Source organism: Trichechus manatus, unplaced genomic scaffold (genome assembly GCF_000243295.1).
Source record: "Trichechus manatus latirostris isolate Lorelei unplaced genomic scaffold, TriManLat1.0 scaffold00161, whole genome shotgun sequence".
NCBI classification, from domain to species: Eukaryota; Metazoa; Chordata; class Mammalia; order Sirenia; family Trichechidae; genus Trichechus; species Trichechus manatus.
In genome coordinates, this window is record NW_004444097.1 from 4,249,915 (window position 1) to 4,275,644 (window position 25,730).

At 40.7% G+C, this 25,730-nt stretch overlaps 1 protein-coding gene across 1 annotated transcript in view; it reads right to left on the reverse strand.

Annotated features, from left to right (window-relative positions):
• The window catches only part of SHC4 (SHC adaptor protein 4), a 179,265-nt gene that overhangs the window by 112,531 nt on the left and 41,004 nt on the right, over nucleotides 1-25,730 (reverse strand). The window contains exon 2 of the mRNA XM_004386297.2: nucleotides 23,333-23,403. Within this exon, the coding sequence (XP_004386354.1) occupies nucleotides 23,333-23,403 (71 nt within the window). The remainder of the gene's footprint in view (nucleotides 1-23,332; nucleotides 23,404-25,730) is intronic.

The following is a 25,730-nucleotide window of genomic DNA, read 5'->3' on the forward strand; positions in this document are numbered from 1 at the left end:
TCCTGGCAGAGTGGGGATTGGAAGCTCCAGACAGAGGGAAGAGCATGAGCAAGCATACCAAAACATAAAGCATCATGATACAAGAGGAACTGCAAGTACTTTGATATTGCTGAGGCATAAAGTGTGGTAGAATAAAAAGGGAATGAGAACTAAGAGATGGGATCAGAGCTGATAACCTTTTCTGTAAAGGGTCAAAGAGTAAATTTTTTAGGCTTTGCTCTGTCACAACTAATCAATTCTAGTATTGTAGAGGGAAATTAACCATAGACAATATATAAACAAATGGGTGTTACTTTGTTCCAATAAAACTTTACTTACAAAAATAGACAGCTGGCCAAATCTGGCCTATGGGCTATAGTTTACCAACCCCTAGAGTAGATAATTCATAAAAAAGATAGAAATCGTTCAGTTTTAGGAAACAGGGAGATGTTCACATTCATGATAATTTTTAAATTGCAAATTAAAACAACTATAAGATACTCACGTCACTCTCATTAGATTAGAAAATAAAGCAAATACAAAATCTAGTGTTGGGAAAGATGGAAAAAAATTCAGCTTCAGGCATATGTATCCATTGTTGGGGGCCTTGATTAGTATTAATACAATCCCACTAAAGAGAAATTTAGTAAAAGGTAACAAATGTCATAAAATTTGTCAGAGTTTTTGACAAGAGGAAGGACTTGTATCAAAATAGCATTGTGTATGTACATAAACGAAACGTTTATTTTAGAGTCAAAAATTCTTATGCAAATGTGACTGGGATAAACTGCCCAGGGATAGGGCAAAGTGGTAGAGGTCAATTCTGGAAAATGCTAATGTAGCTGTCTCCAGCCCTTTCCCAACCGTTTGTCTTCTGCACATTTGCTGTTACCTCCTTCACAAGTGCCCAGAGCCAGGATGGCATGCTTGCACCAGCACACGTGTGTGTACACTCACACGCTCACGCAGAGCTTTAAAATCAGTCCAGGCACCCGAGGCTTCACAGATTCAAAAATATTTTTTCATTTTTTAAACTTTTTTTTATTGTGCTTTAGGGGAAGGTTTACAGAGCAAACTAGTTTACAGTTCAATAATTTATACAGAAATTGTTTCGTGCCATTGGTTGCAATCCCCACAATGTGTCAGCACTCTCCCCATTACCACTCTGAGTTCCCATTTTCATTTGTCCGTTTTCCTGTCCCTTCCTGCCTTCTCATCTTTGCTTTTGAGCTGATGTTGCCCCTTTGGTCTCATATAAATGATTATTCTAGGGAGCACTTACTTATCCCATGAGTGTTACTGTTTATTTTATAGGCCTGTCCATTATTTGGCTGAAAGGTGATCGCCAGGAGTAATTTATTTTATCTTTTTGTTGTTGTTGTTGAGCATGTGTGCAGAACATACACAAATTCTACAATTTCTCCATGTATAATTCAGTGACATTGATTACATTCTTCGAGCTGTACAACCATTCTCACCCTCCTCTTCTGAGTTGTTCCTCCTCCATTCACATGAACTCACTGCCCCCTAAGTTTCCTATCTAGTCTTTCGAGTTGCTGTTGTCAATTTGATCCCTATATAAATCCCTAACTATATAAATAGTTCTTAAAAAGAGCACAATGCTCAAGGCATTCTTCACTAGTTAAGCTAAACTACTGTTTGGTTTTAAGAAGACTTCAGGGGATATTTTTGGTTTAAGGTTTAAAGATGATCTCAGGGCAATAGTTTCAGGGGTTCCTCTAGCCTCTATAGATCCAGAAATTCTGGATTCCATGAAAATCTGTAACTCTATTCTGCATTTTCTTCCTTTTGATCAGGATTCTTCTATAGAATCTTTGATTCTAAAACTCTTGATACACAGCTGTGCTCAAAAGGAAAAGCTTGTGCTTATGGAATTGCTTTTAAAAAGTAGTTATTAATTTTTTGGATTTCAGACTCTAAAGAGATCTCTCTCTCCCATAAAAGATCTATATGTACAAACTTTTCCAATCAATTTTAAAGGGTCCACAAATGCCACCCCACCCCAAAAATCATCTGCGATCTCTTGAGGATCCACAAAACCCAGGTTGAGAGCCACTGCTTTGAAATAACCTCTCAAATTCTGCTTCTTTTTTTTGCTGATATCAGCATTAACAAATCTCCTGAAATCCCAGCCAGGGCAGACAGATATGTGCCTGCATTTTGTTGCTTCTCTTCACAAAGGTCTTTTTTTTCCCCTGAGACTGGTACTAAGAGATTAACTGTAACATTTTGAAGAACAAATAGTACTTTCAGTGCTTTTCTGGAGTTTCAGCCACACCCTCTGGCCTAAAGCGTTGACTTTACAAACGCTGAGGAAAAAGAAAACAGCAGAGAGCCTAGAGTGGCGATTCCCACAGGACCTGGGGGTGCCTGCGCCATCCCAGCCGCCCAAGTGGCTGCATTTCTCCTTGCGCTTTTGGAGCTGACTTGCAACGAGACATTCTCAGCTAGCAAACATTCAGCAAATGTCCTCTCTTGGAGGAGCAGAATTTTCAGAGTTTAAATGGCTAAAGAAAAGATTTCTATCTTGGGAGCCTGTGCGAGAAAGAGAGTGAGAAACGCCCCACAGTACCAACAGTGGCCACTTTGTTTATTGTTTTGCCACATAAGAAGGAAAAGAAGTGGGCTGATGTAAGAGAAGGAGAATGCAGTTGAAGATTTGCTTTTAAGCATATAAAACCCTGCCTACACCATAAGACCAAAAAAAGATATTTTGTCTGTCTTAACAGAGTTCACACTAATCATTTAAACAAAGCCACCTTTCTTCATCATCTTGGCCATTACAGTACTGAAGTTATAATTTTTCTGTGTCTTTAACCCTTTAACAGTTAAGCCCCTCTGAAAGCAATGTTGCCTAACCCTCCCCTTTTTAAGTTTGGAATGCAATACAATATCACAATTCAAGAAAAAGTGGACCATTAACTGGGGGGAAGAGACTGCGGGACAGATTTTTTTCTAGTAGATCAAAATGCAGTTCTTCAATAAGTGGGAAAGCCAGAAATTGTGTGACCTGAAACCAGGCACATGGCCCAGTGGGGTGATTAAAGGCAACTCTCCCCACTTCCCAACACACGTGTGTGTGCGCGTGCACGCACACACACTCACACACTCAGGCACTGAAGGGATGATTTCAGTTTTGTCCAGGCAAATAGAAATAAGAATAAATTTTAATCACAGCAAAAGCCTTTGCAAAATACAACTCAAAAATACTCAGACAAAACAAATTCACCTGCATTTCCCAAGGGACTTTCCCTTACTTTTCATCTCCAGCAGGACTGTTTAAAGAATCAGTTAACAATGTCTGAGGGATGAGTTGTCACCTGAATGTCTCAAATTGCCTTTATACTGATGAATGGAGAGGCTTGTGAGTAATTCAGGCTCCACATCACTGTGGTATTATGTTGTTCCAATTGTTCTAGGAAGTCAGTGCCATTTTTTCGGAATCTTTGCCTCCAGGACATCAAGGGTCAGTGATCTATGTGCTCAATTTTGTTCAGCTAGGTGAAATTAAAGACATCCAAGAATTTTGTAGGCCCTCAGACAGGAACGCGAGCTTTTCTCCATGGCGATAAGCGCACAATGAATGCAGTCAGCGCCCACAGACCAGCTGAAAATGGAAAGCTTCAAGCGCCCTTTGTGCTTCTATTATCAAGGGGCATCACTCATGACTCCAGGAGGGTAGACTAGCCCATAAAGTGTATCCTTTCATTTCAGAAACAGCACTTTGGTCCCAGGATGGTCAGATAAAACCTCTCAGTTCTGCCCACAGCATTTACCCTCTTACTGGCTAATCGCACTACTGTGTGAGCCCGAGTTACTGGACGTTGAAAATCTGACTCTAAAGTACAATGGCAATTCCACCTGCTCAGCAACCCTGGACATGGGTTCTTCTGTCTACTCTGTGGTTCTGCCATTTGGCTGTGACACAGATGTGGACCCATCAATTGCACTGAAATGAGATGAAAGATCATCCCGTCCTCTGTATCACACCTCCCCTACACGTCTTCCCTAGTGAATGAGGATGAAGTGCTGGTTTTCTCCTTTCCCCACCAGGATTTCTTGTAATAGAATCACATATTTCCAAAGGCAAATGCCTACACCCTAGACTGATGAATTTCGTGTCTTGTAAATAGCTATACCTTATGAAACAACTATTGTCCTGACCTTGGGATAGTCTGAGCTTTTCTAAAACAACTGTTTTATACAAAACATTCAAAATATTATGAAGGAGAGACTTTTGGAGTTAAAGAGAGAAATGATAATGCTAGACAGTGTGGTCACTTAAGATTCAAAGATCATTATTTTAAAAAAGAAAACAGATCCAACTTAATCACACACTTTATTCCCCTATACTTTGTTCTGAATGATATTGATCTACTTCCAAAAATCAGGCCTATTTTCAAAGAAGGAAGATTTGGCGCTATTTAAGATATTTAAAGCAGTTTGTCATCAAGGTGGGGATGATATTGAGCAAGGCAGCAACTGGTGGAATGAGTGTATGAAATCCACCACTTTTTTAAACAATATCTTTGGTTATTTTAAAGGCCATTTGGTGTATATGTTGGCCATTCGTATATTATGGAATTTATCTGGGAAGACCATCTCCTTTTTCACATGTGTATCTGGAAAGAATCGCCATCTGACCCAGCTAGCTGAGTCCACCACGGAGAATAACAGTAGAACAGCTGCATCCACACATCACTGACATAACCGTTTCTGTAGGTGGTGATCTGACCTTAAAGTGTAAAATTCTCAAGAATCAGTGGGGGATCTGTTAAAATGTCGATCCCTAGGACTGTTCCTAGAGGTTTGGGTCCTCTAGGTCTGGAATGGGGCCTGGGAACCTGCAGTGGAACAAGCCTCCTGGGTGACTGTGAAGCCGATCAGTACACAGACTGCAGCTCATTAAAACGTCTACTTTGACGCGCTGCACAGGCATCTGGCTCTGTTCTCTATACCATCGACTAGATGGCTGTTTTAGCGGACGCTAATGGATTAGGCCACCTTCCTAGTGGCTAGGGTAAGGAAGGCCCTGCCGTCTGTACGTTTGATGTTTCATTTTGGACAAAATTTATTTTCAACTGAGTCACACTATATGCTGGAATAGATACTTGGTACAATCTTCTCCTCTCCTCTTTGTGCCCTTCATCCCTGCCTCCTTACGGAGAAGGGCTTTTTCCAGAGGGTCTCTGGAGGTCCTGAGCAGCTTTGTTCACATCGTCCCTGCACATACAGGTGGCCTGAGTGACCTGTGTTATCTCTTCCATCCGGCAGCCTGGATACAGACAGGCCACAGTCCATCTGCTCCACAAAGTGTGTTCAGGCTCCGGGCAGCGGTTCTCAGCTTTGGCTGCACATTGGGGAATCACTAGGGAACTTTAACAAATACTCAAGACTGAGCCTTATCTCCAAAGATTCTGATTTAATTGGTGCAAGATGGGGCCTGTGGAGTGGGAGTTTTAAAAGTTCCCCCAAGTGGTTCCAATGAAGTTAAGCTTCAGAATCACTACAGCAGGCATCAGCAAACTTTTTTTGTAAAAGGCCAGAGAGTAAATATTTTAGGTTTTGTGGACCATATGGTCTCTGTAGAAACTATGCAACTCTGCTGTTGTAGCTTGAAAAGTAGCCATACACAATACGTAAATGAGTGGGCGTGTTACATTCCAATAACACTTTACTTATGGACACTGAAACTTCAATCATATAATTTTCAAATGTCATGAAATATTCTTCTTCTGATTTTTTTTCAACCATTTAAAAATGTCAAAACCATTCTCAGATCACAGGCCATACAAAATCAGGCAGCAGCCTGGATTGGGTCTGCAGGCCGTGGTTTGCTGACTTTTGCTCAAGAGCAAACCAGAAATGAATGTAAAGGCTTCAGTCAGCTACTAGCTTGTGCGTGGCACAAAACCTAGTAGAATACAATCTTCTAATCTTTACGGACAAATATTATGTATACATATTTTAGACTTGGTCTTGTTCAGTTTCTTGATTGTTTTTTTTTATAACAGATGGGTCTATTAAAAAGTGGATATAATAAAATTTAAATGTAAAGATTATGGAATTTCTTATACAAACCACTGTCCCCTCTACCAGGGCTCAGCGAGGGAGAGAGAGGGGAAATGAAATTCTGTTTTGTTGTTTCTTAATATCAGCTAATCTTCATTAGGAGGTCGTTGGTAGTTCAGTGGTAGAATTCTCACCTCTCATGCAGGAGACACAGGTTTGATTCCTAGCCAAGGCATCTCATGGGCCTGTCAGTGGAGATTTACAGGGTTTCAGCAGAGACTCCAGACTATACAGACCAGGAAGAAAGGCCTGGCAACCTACTTCTGCAAATCAGCCAATGAAAATTCTATGGATCACAATGGTCCAATCCCCAACCAATCAAGGAGATGGTGCAGGGCCAGGCAGCAGCATTTCATTCTGTTGTATACGGCTTTGCCATGAGTCAAGGCGACTACAGCGGCTGACAACCACCACCACCTTCGTTAAGTGATACTATGTGTATGACACAGTGCAAAGTGCTTTTGGAATACAGAAATAAACATATAATTTGTTGATTGCTCAGGGAGAAAAGTGCAAAATTATAGTAAATGTCAAAAGAAAAGAAGTTGACAGCTTTAATCAGGGCTTTGAATTGGTTAGTTCTGGTTTGAACCCCAGCTAAGAATTTGCATTTCTAACAAGTTTCCTGCTGAGAATTGGCATTTCTAAAAAGTTCCCAGGAAGTTATACATAAAAATCACCTAGGGATCTTGTTACAATGTAGATTCTGATTCAGTATATCTGAGGTGGAAATGCAGGGAACTTGTTAGAATTGTCAATTCTCAGCAGGGGTTCGAACCAGTTTGAAGCCCTGACTTCATCTATAACTGCCCTCTCCGTCACAAGAGATTTCAGAAGGCTGGTGAAGTGGGCTGTGCAATCAGACAGCCAGAGTTCAAACTCTGCCTTTTATACCAGCTATGTGACCGTGAGCACGTTTTTAAAGCTCTCTGTGCCTCAGTTCCTTAAATACATAAAATGAGAATCGTAACAGTGCCTTGAGCAGTGCCTCAGTAAACGCTAGTTTTTATTATTCTGCATCCTTATTACAGTTGTCTGCTTTAAGAACTGGGCCCAACCTTTTCTGTACAATGCAGAGTATTCTATGGGTTAAAACTGGATGCTATAGACAACATGTTGTGTCAAATTATGTCTTCGTGCAAATAGCAGTGAATAGTACAAGTTTCTGTGAGGGCAGAATGCATGTCTGATTTTCTTTAGCTATCCATGGCACCTAGCAGGCTACTTTGCACATGCTATGTATTCAACAAGTAAATGTTTAGGCATTTCTATGGCCTAAAAAAAGTATGACTCTTGTCCCCTCTATGTAACTCCGATCCCCATCAGAACTGAGGTAGTCATTCCCCCCAGCTACTGGGAGTGATGACTGCTAATGGCTCACAGCTGAGTTCTTTCCTCAGAAACTGTCCTCTGAAGGGCATTCAGGAGAATATGTCGTGGATATGCCCCCTTCCCAAGGGCAGCAGGCATCCAGTGACTGGTCCATATGGGGTTCAAAGGCCTGGCCCCCTTGCCTCAAGCGAGATGACTCTGAAGGGCCATCCAGCTCCAGAACTGCCCATGGGATGTGCTGAGGTCTTTGTGGAGCCTGCATACCACTTCAACCTCTCCCTCTGCCCAGCCCTGCTCCTCTCACATGTGGATCTCGAGAGCGCTCCCAATAAACCCACACTAAACTCTTCATCTCAGCGTGTTTCTAGATCCAGCCCAAGACCTGCCAGAGTAACGCCACCTTACACTTACATATACATGTAACTAGATCATGTCTTTCCTTTTTAAGAATCTGTGACAGTGAAAACAATCATTTTCAGGAAATTAATCCTAAGTAGCTTGGATGATCTGGATCAAAACGAACCACCTTCTAATAGTTGAAACATACGTGAAAATATACATTTTTTTCTAGAGTAAGTGCAGCTCTCATGAGCTAACAAACCAGTCATTTTAATCAAAGAGGCCAGAGCTATGCACATATTCTATTATGCATTTCTCAGTTTTCCTAAGGAGAATACCAACAGGAAATGGAACAAATCAGGCCGCAGGTGGAGAGATGCACCAATTACCTGCATTTCCTTTGGCCCAAAGATCTGTTTTTATCAAATAAAGGACTCTCTCAAGCTGAGATTAGTATTTAATGAATTTTGGGTGCCTCCCGTCTAACTCACTGTTCCCAAAGTGAACATCCTTAATTTTTCTACTATTTAGGATGTAGCAGAATCAAAATTCACTACTCTACTATCCCCTAGGTTTTCCCCTTTTTAAGGAGGGAAGGAGGGAGGGCGGGAGAGAGGGAAGGAGGGAGGGAGAGAGGGTGAGAGTGAAGGAAGGAAGGAAAGGAGGAAGGGAGGGACGGAGGGAGGGAGAGAACAACGAAGGAAGGAAGGAATCCTCCAGATGCTTTTTGGGACTTTCTGGGGAACCATCTGTTCAAAAATAAGGATATGATCCATGGACCAACTGGGGAACTTTGTTTTGAAATCACTGGACAGGCTTTCCTTATACTGTGGTTCTCCAAGTGTGGTCCCTGGACCAGCAGCATCAGCAGCACCTGGAAACTTGTTAGAAATGCAAATGCTTAATTAAAAACTCAAGGAGTGGGGCTGAAAATTCTATATTTTAGTAAATTCTCCAGGTGATTCTCTTGCTTGTTAAATTTTGGGTACCACTGCCTCATACAATCTTTCTTTTCCCCCCTTAGTCAAGATCAGAAAAGTATCCTCACCTTGCCTACTAATGAGCATCTTTAAGAAGGGCCTTCCAGAGAGAACTTACAAATGAGGAATTTGGCATCCTGAATCCTGGCTAAATTCCAACCTCAGGACTGAACACTTTCTTATTCTGTTGTTTCTGGCTTTCAGCATTTTCCTGAAATTGGTTCCTTAAAACTCCCTCACTAGGGACACTTGATTGAGGCATAATGCTCAAGACGTAAGCAGAGCTTGCTTCTGGGTCCACCACTTACTTACTTGTCAGGTGATCTTGGTAAATTCTTTAATTAAGTTGCAGTTTTCTCATGGGATTAATAATAATATCTATTTAATAAATGTTAACTTTTGTGATGATGACAATACTGACGATATTAGCCACTCACTAGTAATAATAAACTGCTCTGTAGACTGCCTGCTAATAGTTGAAAACCATGTTTGATTCTCTCAACTAGAAAGAGGTTGAAGTTCAATGTGGACTGAGAAATCCTGCTCTTTATGTGAATGGACGCCTTGGAGCCAAACGGTCTCTGAACAAAACTGAGTCTCTTCAGCTAATTTATTGTCATTCTTTGTTCGACAAAATATGTGGACAGCCCACATGCCAGACACTCTGCCACAGATCCAGGGACCTGACGGAATTTTCTAAGAGCTCCTCATTCTGGAATTTGGTGTAGTTCAGGATGCCAGGTCTCTTGTTTGTGAATTCTCTAGGTCTTGTCTGCTTCTCTCTGGATACCAGCAGTGCCCATGGAAACTTCAAGACCTCCACAATCATCTCAGTATTTGTGGTCTAGGCCTAAGAAGCCTTGAAACCCCTTAATTAATTAATAAATATTTATTGATCCAACTATGTCCCAGGCACTGTGGCTCTGAAACCTGCCAGGCCCATGGACTAGGCTTCCAGGAGGGACCTGAAAGCCCAAAAGTGGAGGATGATGGTCCCCTTTCGACTGCTCCACTGGAATAAGACCTTAGGGGGGCCCATCACTTCCAGGCCAGACACACTCTGGGCTTCCTCAGGAAGCTCCCATGTAACTGCAGCACTGGTGCTTCCAGGAACAACGGTTCAAAAGGCCTATTTTACTTGCTTTGTCAAATAATTCAGACTAGAAGTAGGCCACCGTGGTTTTCACAATTAAAATGAGAAATCTAGTGTCTTGCTCCTGGAGAACATTTGTAGAGTCTAATTGAGAATGCTTGGGGCACAATAAACGCTCAGTATTGACTTCTAAAGGAAACCAAATAGATGCTACAGAAGAGAGGTACTAGAATGCATTCTCGTTTGGCTCTACATGGTAAGGAAGGCCTGGAAGTAATCACTGGAGAAAGCTACTTCATTCAGCAGTCACAGCTAAAAATACTGGAGTCTCCCCCAGACGCATAGAGCTTTTTAAGCTCTGAATTAATTTTTTTTTTTCTTGAAAACACTGGGGCTATACCCTACCATCCACATTTAAACATGGACAGATATCTAATTATTCTCATGTGGGTCAGTGAATGTGTGTCACTTGTTTCAGAGTGTGTATGTGTGTGTGTGTGTGTGTGTGTGTGATAATATCTGCACATCTGTAAATTTCTATAGATTCATATGGATAAATTAGCAGGCTCTGCTTTTAGCCGCAACATATTTTTAGAAATCACTTCATAAAGTGGTTCATATTTTCCTTGGAAAAGATGCTATAATTGGAAGTTTCATTCCTGTCCAAAGACTCTGCACAAACAAAATATAGGTACTGTAAACAGTTTGTCATGGAAGGAAAAATATGATCATTTTATAAATTTCTGTAAATATATAAAAGACAAACATGTCCTACATCAGATAAAAGAGGCATAAATACAGTACTTATACATGGAAACTAAGACATACTGAGAAGAAGGACCTGGCAATCTACTTCTAAGAAGATTGCCACGTGAAAACCTTATGGCTAGCAGTGGAACATTGTCTGATGCAGTGCCGGAAGACAAGCTCTTCAGGTTGGAAGGCACTCAAAACACAACTGGGGAAGAGCTGCCTCCTCAAAGTAGAGTTGACCTTAACAACACAGATGGAGTAAAGCTTTCGGGACCTTCATTTGCTGATATGGCACAACTCAAAATGAGAAGAAATAGCTGCAAACATTCATTAATAATTGGAATGCATGAAGTATGAATCAAGGAAAATTGGAAGTTGTCAAAAATGAAGTGGAACACTTGAAGATCCATATCCTAGGCATTAGCGAGCTGAAATGGACTGATATGGGCTATTTTGAATCACACAATCATACAGTCTACTGTCAGGAATGACAAATTGAAGAGGAACAACGTCATGTTCGTCGTCAAAAAGAACAGTTGAAGATCTATCCTGAAATTAACACTGTCAGTGATAGGATAATATCCATACACCTACAAGGAAGACCACTTAATATGACTATTATTCAAAATTATGCACCAACCACTAATGCCAAAGATGAAGAAATTGAAGATTTTGCCAACTTCTGCAGTCTGAAATTGATCAAACATGCAATCAAGATGCATTGATAATTAGTGGTGACTGGAACGTGAAATTGGAAACAAAGAAGGATCAGCAGTTGGAAAATATGGCCATGGTGATCGAAACGATGCCAGAGATCACATAACAGAATTTTGCAAGACCAACGACTTCTTCATTGCAAATACCTTTTTTTCAACAACATAAACGGCAACTACACATGTGGACTTCCACAGATGAAATACACAGGAATCAAATCGACTAAATCTGTGGCAAAAGACGATGGAGAAGCTCAATGTCATCATTCAGAACAAGGTCAAGGGCTGACCATGGGACAGATCATCAATTGCTCATACGCAAGTTCAAGTTGAAGTTGAAGAAAATTAAAACAAGTCCACAACAGCCCAAGTATGACCTTGAGTATATCCCACCTGAATTTAGAGACCATCTCAAGAATAGATTCGATGCATTAAACACTAATGACCAAAGACCAGACAAGTTGTGGGATGTAATCAAGGACATCATATATGAAGAAAGCAAGAGGTCATTAAAAAGACAGAAAAGAAAAAAAGGCCAAAATGGATGTGAGAAGAGACTATGAAACTTGCTCTTGAATGTAGAGCAGCTAAAGCTAAAGGAAGAAATGATGAATAAAAGAGCTGAACAGAAGATTTCAAAGGGCGTCTCAAGAAGACAAAGTAAAGTATTAAAATGATATGTACCAAGACCTGGAGTTAGAAAATCAAAAGGGAAGAACACACTTGGCATTTCTCAAGCTGAAAGAACTGAAAAAAAAAAAAAAACTTCAAGCCTCGAGTTGCAATTCTGAAGGATTCTATAGGCAAAAAATTGAACAACACAGGAAGCCTCAAAAGAGGATGAAAGGAATACACAGAGTCACTGCCCCAAAAAGAATTGCTCGATGTTCAGCCATTTCAGGAGGTAGAATATGATCAAGAACCAATGGTACTGAAGGAAAAAGTCCAAGCTGCACTGAAGGCATTGTCGAAAACCAAGGCTCCAGGAATTGACGGAATACCGGTTGAGATGTTTCAACAAACAGATGCAACACTGGAAGTGCTCATTTGTCTATGCTAAGAAATTTGGAAGACAGCTATGTGGCCAAACGACTGGAAGAGATCTATATTTGTGCCTATTCCAAAGAAAGGTGATCCAAGGGAATGCAGAAATTATCAAACAATATCATTAATACCACATGCAAGTAAAATCATGCTGAACATAATTAAAAAACGGTTGCAGCAGTACATCAACAGGGAACTGCCAGAAATTCAAACTGGATTCAGAAGAGGACGTGGAACAAGGGACATCATTGCTGATGTCAGATGGATCTTGGCTGACAGCAGAGAATACCAGAAAGACGTTTACCTGTGTTTTACTGACTACACAAAGGCATTTGATATGTGTGGATCATAACAAATTATGGATAAAATTGTGAAGAATGGGAATTCCAGAACACTTAATTGTGCTCGTGAGGAACCTGTACATAGACCAAAACGCAGTCATTGGAACAGAACTAGGGGATACTGAGTGGTTTAAAATCAGGAAAGGTGTGTGTCAGGGTTGTATCATTTTACCATACTTATTCAATCTGTATACTGAGCAAATAATCCGAGAAGCTGAACTATACGAAGAAGAAAGCGGCATCAGGATTGGAGGAATATACATTAACAACCTGCGTTATGCAGATGACACAACCTTGCTGCTGAAAGTGAAGAGGACTTGAAGCACTCACTGAAGAAGATCAAAGACCTTCAGTATGGATCACACCTCAACATAAAGAAAGCAAAAATCCTCACAAGTGGACCAATAAGCAACATCACGATAAACAAAGAAAAGATTGAAGTTGTCAAGGATTTCATTTTACTTGGATCCACAATCAACACCCATGGAAGCAGCAGTCAAGAAATCAAATGACGTATTGCACTGGGCAAATCTGCTGCAAAAGACCTCTTTAAAGTGTTGACAAGCAAAGATGTCACTTGAGGACTGAGGTGCACCTGACCCAAGCCATGGTGTTTTCAATCACTCATATGAAATGGAAAGCTGGACAATGAATAAGGAAGACCGAAGAAGAATTGATGCCTTTACATTATGGTGTTGTGAAAAATAAGGAAGAATGAACAAATCTGTCTTGGAAGAAATACAGCCAAGAATGCTCCTTAGAAGTGAGGATGGCGAGATTTCGTCTCACGTACTTTTGTTATTAGAAGGGAACAGTCCTCTGGAGAATGACATCATGCATGGTAAAGCAGAGGGTCAGTGAAAAAGAGGAAGACCCTCAATGAGATGGATTGACACAGTCAGTGGCTGCAACAATGGGCTCAAACATAGCAACGATTGTGAGGATGGCGCAGGATTGTTTTGTTATAAGCAGGGTCGCTATGAGTCGGGACTGACAGCACCTAACAACATACATGGAGTCTCAAAGTATCTTGAAATGTTCAACCACCACAGAAAAAACAGTGCTACTGAATTATGTTATAAAATTAATACACTAGCTATAATAACAGAAAACATTTGCTTAATAATTTTGCAAGTCTTAAATTTTGGTAAAGCATTTTGGAAATGATATAAATACTCCCAATCTTAGTTAAAAAAAAAAAAAGTCAAAAGAAATTTGATCTAATGTCTTCATTTCCTTTTGTAATGGAAATCGATTTTTTACTGCATCTACTACCTCCATTTTACAAACCTCTTTCTCGTCTTCCTCCTCCTTCTCCTCCCCTCCCTCTGCTTCTCTTCCTACCCACTTTCCTTAAATACATGAGTAACAAGAGAACTACCAAATTGCCACAGTGCAACTCTGTCCTGGCCAAAGATGACTGACTGGTCCAGGGGTAGGCCCCAACCACAGTCTTTCCTGGAAATTTGATATTTGGAACTGAGAGAGCCAGAGCTGGGAGAGCCTTAGTGCTGGTCACATTCATGACAGCAGACAGAAAGTGTCCCCACACTCCTGCTGCTGAGGCCTCGGGAGTGGCTGAGCCCTGTCATTCTGTTGATTGTTCATACCTCTTCAGCTTCCATGAAGTACCTCAACATCCTTTCCACAAATTCCCCTTTTTGCTTAAGCTAGGCATAGTTCCTGTTACTTAACATCAAACGGACTGTCAATACATAAGTCTATGGAGAACAAATGCACTTAAAATTATTTCTTCCCCTTTAACCTCAGGTCAAAGCAATCACTGCTCATACTTAATGACCTAGAAAATGTGCACAATGACAAAGACATTTCAAATCAATATGCTTCATATAATCCCAGTTCAGTTTTTAAACACATGATTAGAAAAACCATATACCGAACTGTTATTATTTGTTATTTCCAGTGATTTGTCTTTTTTTCTTTTACTTTGCCCTACTTCCCACTTTCACAATAATCCAGATCTACCTTTTATAATAATAATATTAAAAAGTGGAATATTTCAAGAATTAGATGTCCCACAGAGGACTGATGTTAGTAATGATGGTGATAATGATGTGCTGTTCTCCCACTGAAAAGTGATGTTTAAATTATGGCTCAGGACTGCCTTTAGTCCCTTCATAGTCTCCCATGGCCTTCGTCTACTCAAAACTACAATGATAGTTTCTTAGTCTCAAACCTAAGTAAAATCACTAGGAAAGATTAAGTGCCCTATGGAAAGGACTTGGGGTGAGAGTACATGGATTTGAGCCCCAGTAGAACAGCTGTGTGGTTTTGGGCTTGTCATTTACTTTTTTGATCAACTTTCCCTGCTCTAAAATGGGGAATTTTAGTAACCCCTTATCAGGGCGATTGTGTGGTTCAAAAGAGAACATGAATGCAGAAGCTCTGTTCAGTGAGAAATAAACATCAGCTATTGTTAGCTGCTCCTTTTCTATTCCTCCTACTGCAGCCTTCTCTGCTGATGTGGCTTTAGCTGTGCTGCCCTGCCAGGACAGCAGAAGAGGCCACCACGTGCTCCATAGCAAATCTCTTTTGCTCCGGGACCTGCTAGAAACTCCAGCCCTCACTTACCTTTACTGGCTTTGTACCCTTTCCTACAAAATAAAATTAACCTACACAACATTGAATATCCAAACACGTAACTCATCTAGTAACTGTACTTCTTGACCCATTCAAACAAATATTAACTGTGTACCTGCTATGTGAAAGACCTTATGTTAACGACTGAGCAAAAAGATGCAGTTGACTTTCATACCCTCATACTCTGTCTTGCTATTAGAATACCTCCTAATTGACTGGAAATGATTTCTTTTTAAATCACTAGATATTTGAAGACATCTAAAAAGGAATTAAATTGAGGTCTGGTTGCACAGTGGTTAACAGCTCGGCTGCTAACCAAAAGGTCAGCAGTTCGAATCCACTAGCCACTCCTTGAAAACCCTATGGGGCAGTTCTATGCTGTCCTATGGGGTCGCTATGAGTCAGAATCGACTCGACAGCAACGGGTATTTAATACCAAATCTCTGAGAAGTGAGATCTCAGTCTTAAATAGATTGTGAGGATCAGGTGGAGCAAAGACACCTGTAACTGAAGTGGTCATTGTCACACACACGACATGGGTGTATCTAAGAAGGCTTTCCTGACATCCAGGCACTTGTGAAAAGAAATGCTTCCACTTGGGGCAGTACTTGCCTAGGAGACATCAAATTCAAATGTTTTATTGTCCTGTAACTAGTTCTAACCAGCTGATCAAGGGCATGAACCTTGATCCTGGGACCCAGACCCTTACTGGACTTAACTTAATGCTCTTTCCTGATCAATGAACAATAAAACTGTCTTAATCAACCATGCACACTTTATCCTAACCAGAGTGCTCCTCTTTTTAAATCTTTAGCATGGCCACCATGACCTAGAACTTAAAAATTCCTGATTTTTTTCTCCTTAGTACACTCAGCAAATTTCTCCAATGTGGAGTGTTCCTCCCTTGCCTTGCAAGTTAACAGATTAGGCCTTTTATCCCCACTCTGGTCATCTTTATTTTATTTTCTCATATATGCCTTGTGGGCTGCAAACCTACTCCTAACTCTGTGGTCTAGTCACAAGTCAACACAGAATCCACAGACCATATAGTGTTCAATTATTCCAAGTTTTATGCATCGATACACACATGTATTCATGCAAAACCACAACCCACTCCATTCTTACAATCCAGGGGAAATTTAGATATATGCCAGCCTGTTTTCAAACAAACAGATATCTTAATGTACTATCTAACATTCAGATGTTTGAGCTCTACTTTTCCTGCTAATGTTCACATTTCTTAGAAACCACAGGCAATATTTTTACCAATCTTTTATGTACACGTTCCACTGCATCTGTACCTTGGATCTCCTTTGCATCTGGTGGTCGCTACACACACACACATACACATAGACACTCATATATCCAGAAATATGCATTTCTCTCCAAAGAGCTGCCTTTAACCCTTTGGTGAGCCAATTATTTTCTGCTTTGAATTTTTTGTTGATGTCATGTGTTTTCATTAATGAAAGCATGCTGAATCACTGAGTATGCCTGAATTTTTGCCAGGTAGTATGGATTTTTTTCTTGCCCCCTCCCACAAGCCTACCCTAAGTGTTTAGTGGTACATATGAAGTATCACTGATTACACCCCAGTTCCCACCGGGGTCTATTGGTACATATGTGTAACAGATAAAAATTTTCAAAATTTCTATTTTTCCTGCCAAAAATTCAGACACCTCATACAACACCCTGTAAAAACAGTAATTTTCAGCACATGCCCATTTCTTCAAACAGTCATAAAGGCCCTTGTCTTTCGGTAGCACACACTATCAATGGTACAGCAGCTTCCCAATAAACCCCAGAGGCTGAAAAAGTTCACTATATGTACCACCAGGCATAAAAGGGTTAATGTACTATTGAAGCCTAAGAATCAACATTTCAAGACAGTGAATTAAATTTGCAGGATCACTGCTCAAGAGCGATAACATTACCAACAGGAAATTAATCCAATTACAATATCCTCTTTATTACGCTCTCTGCTTCCTTGTTGCTTTACCTAGTACCAAATCACCAGAACAGCCTGCCTACTGTCTACAGCAGCAGTTAAAAAAACAACATTGCTCAGACCTTACCCCTGCTCCTCAAGGAATGGGATGGAGCAGATAAATAAACTACATGTAGGCCCTTATGATCAGCTAGAGAAAATGAATCTTAAGCCAAGATCCCAAAAGGGAGAGCTGGCCACTTATTCTCTACAAGCTCTCCATTTTCCATCACAGACCCCAGGATGGCAAGCACAGGAATGACGAAAGCTCACTGCCTGCATTGGCAGATCTGCGTTGGGCGCTCGCTCTTATCCTGGCTGATGTTATTACCAAATATGAGTTACATGTGTTAAGGCAATAAATACTGGAAGAGGATAGAGGAGTAGGAAGACAAGGATCTGGAGGTCCCTCCTTCCAACGGCGTGCTCTGAGGTAAATTATGTACCGTGGGGATGATGACGAACTAGATGCCCCTCTACAATTTCCTTAGGGCTCAGAATGTGAAATTCTGATTTTCCAGGTTGAAAGCCAAGCCCTGTCCCACCAGCTCTACTTCCTGGACACTTCCTGTTTCCATTCCTACTCTGGTGCCTGGGGCTTGCTCCCACGTAGAAACAAAGAAGGAGTCATCCTTGGGAGGACAGAGAAGAATTTTTGTCTTCCTTTTATGACATAGATGCTTATTCAAGAGAGGGGAATCAGGCTCTATGTTCTGCTGACCTGGTTTCTTTTTTGTGAGTTTGCTGACTGACATCAAATGGGGTTTTTAACTTACTTCCATAGCTTTGTTTTTAAAATCAGGATGAGAACATTTTTATAAGAAAGAGCAAATGACTACTTCACCCTTAGCATGATTTTCACTTTGCCCCTCTCTATATTTCCTTTTGATATTGTTTTCTAGACATTTTGAAGATTACTGTATCTTTGAGTCTCAATGATCTTGTTTCTGTTTACTCTTAGGAAAGACCTCTTCCTTTGCCATTTTGCATGCATACACCATTACTAAAAATTGAGGTCTGGTCCTCTTTTTCTTTTTCTCTGCTCTTTTTCGAGTGCGTTCTGTGTTCTAGGTCCTGTGGATTCAGCCTCAAGCAGTTTTGAGTCCTTTGGAAGAACGGTCCTTCAGAAAGACAAGAATTCCGCTCTACCTTTCTCCTCTGTTTCAAATGCTGACCCTATTGGTGCATCTTTATCATAGTTCCTCCTTTACTACCAGGAATTTCATGTTGCTGTTTCCCTATTGTCTGGAACAACGTGTTAACTAGTACAGAGATGGTGAGACTTTTACCATCAGTGGGGCATCAGTCTCCAATTGTTTGTATCTGTAGTGGTAATTAGTTACACTACCTTACCAGAATTCATACCTCATTTATCTTACACTTAATGATAAATGTCTAGAGGTAGGTGCCAATGCTATATCTGTGGTAACACAAAAAATTCTTCCTTTAGGAATCCTAATTGGTCTGTGTTGAAAAGTTCTTCCTGGACTAACTAGAACTCTGAGGTAAACGAAGAAACTGTAAATATATAAAATTTTTAAATAAAAAATTTTGAAACCAGATTCAACAGTAATGTTTTAATGATAACATCCAAGACAACTGGTAATAAAACCACTTGCATAGTGGTTGAACATCGAAGATATAGAGAGAGAAGAAAGGAGAAGGCAAAATAAAAGAGAAGGAAGAAGAGTGAGTATTTGGGAAGTTGGGTTGGAAATAGAGGTTACAGGGTTACTGAACTATTGTCTCATCCTGGTCACGTGAGAACAAGTAAAACGGCTCAGGGGCAGCACACTCAGACGACTTTGAGGTACACGCTTTACTGAACGTGCCAACCTCTTGTTACGGTCAGAGGGAGCTTAAAGAAAAGGTCCTGGGCTTAAATAAAATGGTTCCATTAAATTAACCTGTGGGGGAAAATCTATTGTTCTACCATAACATCTAAGCTTATATCTACTTTCGGGTTATTCCCTAAGACCTAGAGTCTTGAAGGAGAATTTTAAAGATCACCTTCACTTTCAGCAGTATGTGAGCTCCTGAGAAAAAATGTAGAAATATTTCTTTTTTCATACTGAATATTCCTTGAAATACTAGCAAGGAATTCACTACTTGAAGGAACCCAGTGGTGAATTCTGTGATGATAATTTTTCTGTCCAGAAAATTTAGATTTTTGCTAATTCCTTAAAGTGGGATATTCCTATTTTATATCTTCTCTCTTGTCTTCTATCTAACCTTCTTTTGTGAGTTTTCTCCTTGTCCCTTCTGGTCAGAGAGGCCCAAGTCTGCTGCTGAGCCAATGTAGCTACAAGGCACAGCATTTCAAACTCTACAAGCCCCAGGGCCAGTGTATGGGAAGCTGGAAAGTTTGCCTAGAAAATATGATTTGGAAGACTGCTGTTTGGCCCTGGTTTATGGAAATCAACCTCACTGCTTTCACACCACACCACAGATAAGGTCCCTGGGCTGCTGGTGGCTACAGTGTCCTGTCTTTGGATTACTTGGCATCATGGGGCATCTTCAACTCTGATATTTTCATTCAATGGGGCTCTCCTTCTCCTGAGTTGAGGCCCACTGAATGTTTTATGCATCCACTATTGGGAAAAAAAGTGCTTCCCACTCTTAGTGAACCACTGGCATAGGTTTTGAGCAGGGCTTCAAACCTGTTTGAACTGGTTCAGTCACAACTCAGGAAGCGAAATTGAAACAGACCTGAATTTTTACAGTTTGGGTGCTCCAGAACGATCACCAGAACAGGAAAAATTACAGACCAAAGCCCTGGAATGGGAGACTCAGAAGAGATGTAGTGAGCCCTTTCAAGGATCCTGATGTGTGAGATTTGATTATTGCCAGAACTGTGGAGCACAACACACATTCAAAGTGGCGCAATCGGCCACCATCTTTGAGTGGGGCACTTTTTTTTCTGGCTCTGCTCAAAATCCGACAGGCAAGAGATTTGGTTACTATGCAACGTGCAAGTTACCCTTGTTTTCTTAGAGAAAGATTAGGTTTCTAGCAGGGCTTCAACCTATAATTTTTCCTGTTCTGGTTACCATTCCAGTTCACCAAAATTTTAAAAATTCAGGTCTGTCCCAGTTTTGCTTCCTTAGGCATAACAGAGCCAGGAAGAAGCAGTTCAAAGCCCTGGTTCTGAGCTTTGTCAGTGTTGATGCTGTGGACTGATGATGTCCACGGCTGTCTTTCCTCTCCCATGGCTTGATCCCTCACTTTATTTGGGTCTTAATGCAAATGACTTTTCCTCACAACGACCTTCTCCAACCATCAAATCCAAAAAAATGACACCAACCTCAAGCTTCCATAAACCTTCCCAGAACATAATCCGCCATGCCTGTGTCACATACAGACACATCTACAAGGAATAATGTCCAGATACATGCCAGACACCTTAACTTTGATCTGAACATTCATCATAAACTGAATACTCATGGCAAAGAAAAAAGAAGTCAGTCTTTTATTATTTGCTAAACAATAAGAAACATATAGACTTACAAGTTTACGAAAATTTTAAAAAATAGATACTAACAAAAAAGATGCACGGTTGGGAGGGAAGAGTAACAACTAGTAGAGTTTTTCTGCAGAGCAATCTAGCAATATGCATCAAAAGCCTTAAAAATGTTTCTATTGTTTGACTTCATGATTCTAATTCTAGGATTTGTCCCATGGAAGTAATCAAGAGATATAGACAGGATGTTCACCACAACATTATTTATAATAATAAAAAATAGCAGAGTATCTTGCAGCCATTAAAAATGTTTTAGAGTATTTAGCAGCAGGAAAATGCTCAAGATGGGGAAAGGGATTAAATAACAGTATATAATATTGTTCAGATTTTCTTTAACAGTCTTTGTAAATTTGTGTACAGAAAAAGAGATCAGAAAGCTATTCCAAAACACAAAATAGCAATAAACATTATCTCCAAGTACAGTTATAAGTGATTGTCTTTTTCATACTTTTCTCTATTTTCTAAATGTTCTAAGTAAACATGCAGTATTTTCATAATTAATTAATAAAGTTGAGTTAAAAAGCCCATCCCCTACATTTCTATCCTCAAACGCTGCTTTATTGTTATAGTAATAGCACTTACTACTACCTGAAAGTACATTATATATATAATTATTTACTTGTCATAGTCTGTTTCCTAGAATATAAGTTCCTTGAGGGCAAGGGCTTTATCTTTTTCACTGCCTAAACAGTCTCAGGCACTTAATAGGTGCTTCATAAATACATGAGTGAGACAGAATGAGCCAATGAATGCATGGATGAACGAATGAAAGAACAAAAATCAATCATCCTCCTGTTAAGACAGTGGGCATGCCCTTGTCTGGGCTCCTATCCCAGACCCTAACGGTAGCTACCTTCTTCCTCCCATCTGTAACCTGTCCAGGATTGGAGAGCTTTCTCTAGGTTAAGGATCATCATAACAAAATAAAGCGTGAAATACGTCCAGAGGAGAGCTAACAGAGTGGGGAGTAGTCTAGAAACCATGTCACTTAGGGACAGCTGAAGGGACTGAGAACATGAAAGAGAAGACTTAAAGGGGAGAAGAAATGGATGTTGTAGCAGTCTCCAAATACTGGAAGTGTAGTCAGGTGGAACCATACATTTATTCAATAAACATCCAATGAGCACTTTCACGTGCCAGGGACTGAGGTAAGCAGTAAGAGTATTAAAAGAACAGGATTAGATTCCATCTGTTTAGCTCCAGAAGGATCAGAAGGATGAGGATCAATGAGAAGTTTGGAAAGACAAATTTCAATGCGTCATAAGGAAGAGAGCGAAAATCAACATTTCATAAAGCACATGGATGTTCCTCTATATATGAAAAGGATTCTGGACCAAATACACTTAGGAAATCTTGAGCTAAACATTAGATTTTTTTAAGACTACTACACAGCACTTCTTAGAGTCTTTAATATATTGTATACTATGACTCTCCTAAAGAGCGATATGATTCCTTTACCCAAAACTTTTGCACTGCAGGACACCGTATTCCAGGTCTAGAATTCCATGGGACGAGCATTAGGAAAAGTTACCCTAGCTTCATAATAAGAATATCCACCTTTGGGACCAAAAAAAAAAAACCAAACCTGTTGCCATCAAGTCGATTCTGACTCATAGCAACCCTATAGGACAGAGTAGAACTGCCCCATAGACTTCCCAAGGAGTGCCTGGCAGATTCAAACTACCGACCCTTTGGTTAGCAGCTGTAGCACTTAACTACTACGCCACCAGGGTTTCCACCTTTGGGACAGGTGGTCTGAAATAATGGATTCAGATGGGCATGGTGAGACATACCTTGACACCACATAAAACAGATGGCCCAAGTTTTGTTCTGAATCATTCACATCAATCCAGTCCTATCACATCACCCTTGTCTCACAACTTTCCCAGTTGCCAGTCTTGGTATTCTTCTTTCTCTTGTTCCATCATTGCCTTGAACTTGGCCTTAATGAACCGTGTCTTGTATTTCTGCTTCTGACTTGGGCTCTGTGTAGCAATGATTCTGGTTCCTCCCCTAATTTGCCTGGGGACGCCCTGGGAATAGTTCCTCCTGGTTCAACTCTTCTATCCATCGCACCTTACCTAGAGGGGTGAGCAGGTTCTTATCCAGGCAGACAAGGAATGAGCAGATTCTCATGTCAGGGATGTCATAAATGGTGACAGTTTGGACTTTGTGATGCTGAAAATTCCTTCCAGCTCTTACTTTCAGCTACCTCCTTGACAGGTCTGAGGTTCTGTAACGTCCCTATTTCCAGACATAATTTTAAACACTTTTGGTACCTGGGAAGCCAGCTATTTCCCTGATTGGCTGCATCATCTTACCGGCACTCATATGGAACGAAGATGCTCTCCCACTCAATTGGGAAATCTTTCACACAATGAGCCACTCATCCACAAAAAGCCACTCATCCAAGGTTGCTGGGCCATGTCCTACCTTCCAGCCATAGGAATAAAAACCCATAATGACTTTGAAGGCTTGTGTTAAATTCCTGTAGGTAGAGAAACTATTGTGATTTAAAGTATAGCCCTCAAAAACCCTCCCATTTTTGTTTTCTTACCTTGTAACTTGGGTTCTCATTCCAAAATCCAGTGACCTCATTGATTGCAGCACTTCAATACAGCCCATGTACTGGAACAAGAGAAAAAAAAAAGAAGAAGTGGGAAAAAATAGCACAAAGATGTCTCTTAACTTCATTGTGACTTCCTGGGAAACATCTTAAATCAGCTTCTGACATCAAGTTACATTTGCAGACACAGTTTGTCATTGGCATTTCTGACCATTAATGGGACACATGCCTTAAACTTTAGTTCATTTATAACACACCTGCTAAATGCAAACTGTGATATCAGGAATTCAGGAGTAACAAGGATGAATGCGACTTCAGTGGCTCAGAGTCTGATTGAAAGTGATCTGGACTCTAAAGCCAGACCCTGAGAAAATGGGGTTCCAATTAGAATTGCTTTGAGGGTTAAAGGATTTCACACATATACAGCACTCAGAACACTGTCTGGCACACACAGGTGCTCACATATTAGAGGAAGTAAAACTAAATGTGAAAGAAATAATACAGCTCCTGCCCTTGAAGAACATCAAATCTTCTAAGATGATAAAGCAAGTATGTAAATGTATATAATACAGGATTTAATAATATAAGCATTCTGCAAGTCATGTATTAAAAGGGTTAACGGGTGGGGGGAGTCATGTCCATCAGGGATTAGTGAATTTAGCTTGAACACAGAATGTTGGAAAGAGAATTGGGATTTATAAAGGGAAAAGATGGTTTGTAACTAATGTCGCAGCAGTGGGGAACCATGTAAGGTTGCTGGTAAGAGAGTAATGTGATTAAATCTATGGTTTTGGAGGTGTAAGTCAGTAGCAATAGGAAGGTGGGCTAATAGTAGGGGGACAAGTTAGGACACTCCTGTAGAGCAAGAAGTAATGGAGAAATTGATGGTGGGGATGGTTGTACAACACTGTGGATGTAATTAACGTCACTGAACTGTACACTTAAAATGATTAAAATGGCAAATTTTATGTTATATATATTTTACCACAATAAAAAAAGGAAGTAATGAAAGCCCACACTGAGGAGGGAATGGTGGCAATAGGAAGGAGGGGACAGATTCAAGTGACATTACGGAAATAGATACTACATGATTCGGCAATTGATTTGATGTAGAGAGTAAGAGAGAAGGATGAGTCAGGGATGACTCACAAGGTTCCAGCCAGGGTAGCCAAGAGAACAGCAATGCCATTAACAGAAACCGGAAAGCCAGGAGAGGGGAAGCTGATGACTTGGTTTGGGACCCATTGACTGTAAGACACTGGTGGGTATCCAGGAAACAAGCTGGCAGTTGAAAACTGGATTCTGGAATAGTGAAGAGGAATGAAACCTAAGGAGGCTGACGTTGTAGTCTTCTGTGGAGCTCTGCGAGGTAAGGCCGTGACAGTAAATCCTCTTAGCAGAGTCTTAGTGAACGAGGGAGCGTGCTTCTCAGAGAATCGCCTTGGCAATATTACGAGAGCCAAGTGGTCTGAGTGAAAGTGTCCTGTGGCTCCTTGGGTATGATAGGCTTCCTGCTGAGCCTTCCTTTGGAAGCCTTCCAGTCCTCTCTGCTTGGAAATGGCAAAAGTATGGTGGCTCCTGGGGTCCCCTCCACAGACACCTCTTCTAATATTCCTGAGCAAATTCTGTAGACTTAGCCTCATAAGAGCAGCTCAGCTGCCAGTGCCTAGTGTTGGAGAAAGCACGCTGACTCCATCACCCAGTGATTTGCAGCCAGACTCATGTTCATCATACTCCTCCTCGTGTCTCTAGTATTGACACAGAAAAGTCTGGATGTTTTACTCTGTCCCAATCACACTTAACTTTCCAAGGCTACTACAGGGAAGTAAGTGTTGTCTAGAGATTTCTGTGCAGTAAATCATAAGCTAGATTTTATTTAACGAGTACTTTAAGCAAGCCCAGAATCCCTGGGTGGTGCAAACAGTTAATACACTTGACTACTAACCGAAAGGTTAGAGGTTCTGATCCACCCGTACGCACATCCTAAGAAAGATCTGGCAATCTACTTCCGAAAAATCAGTCATTGAAAACCCTATGGAGCACAGTTATATTCTGACATATGGGGTTCCCGTAAGTCAGAATCAACTTGGCAGCAGCTGATGGTGGCTTAGCAAGCCCATCTCAGAACTGCCGTGAAAGGAGATTCCAAGGGCACAAGCTCCATGTCAAGGTTGACTCTAGGTGGATTAAAACATTGTTTTCATATCCTCACTGGCTGCTCTGACTTTTCCTGGCATTCAGTGTCTTCTTCTGCTCCAGAACTTAGTTCTTGCTTCCCTATTTCCTGCATCTGTCACTCTGGAAAGAGTGAACTCCCCATGCAGATTGGGGGACATATTTGGTTATATGTCCAATCCCCCCAGGAGGCCTTCTCTGTACAGAGGGGGGT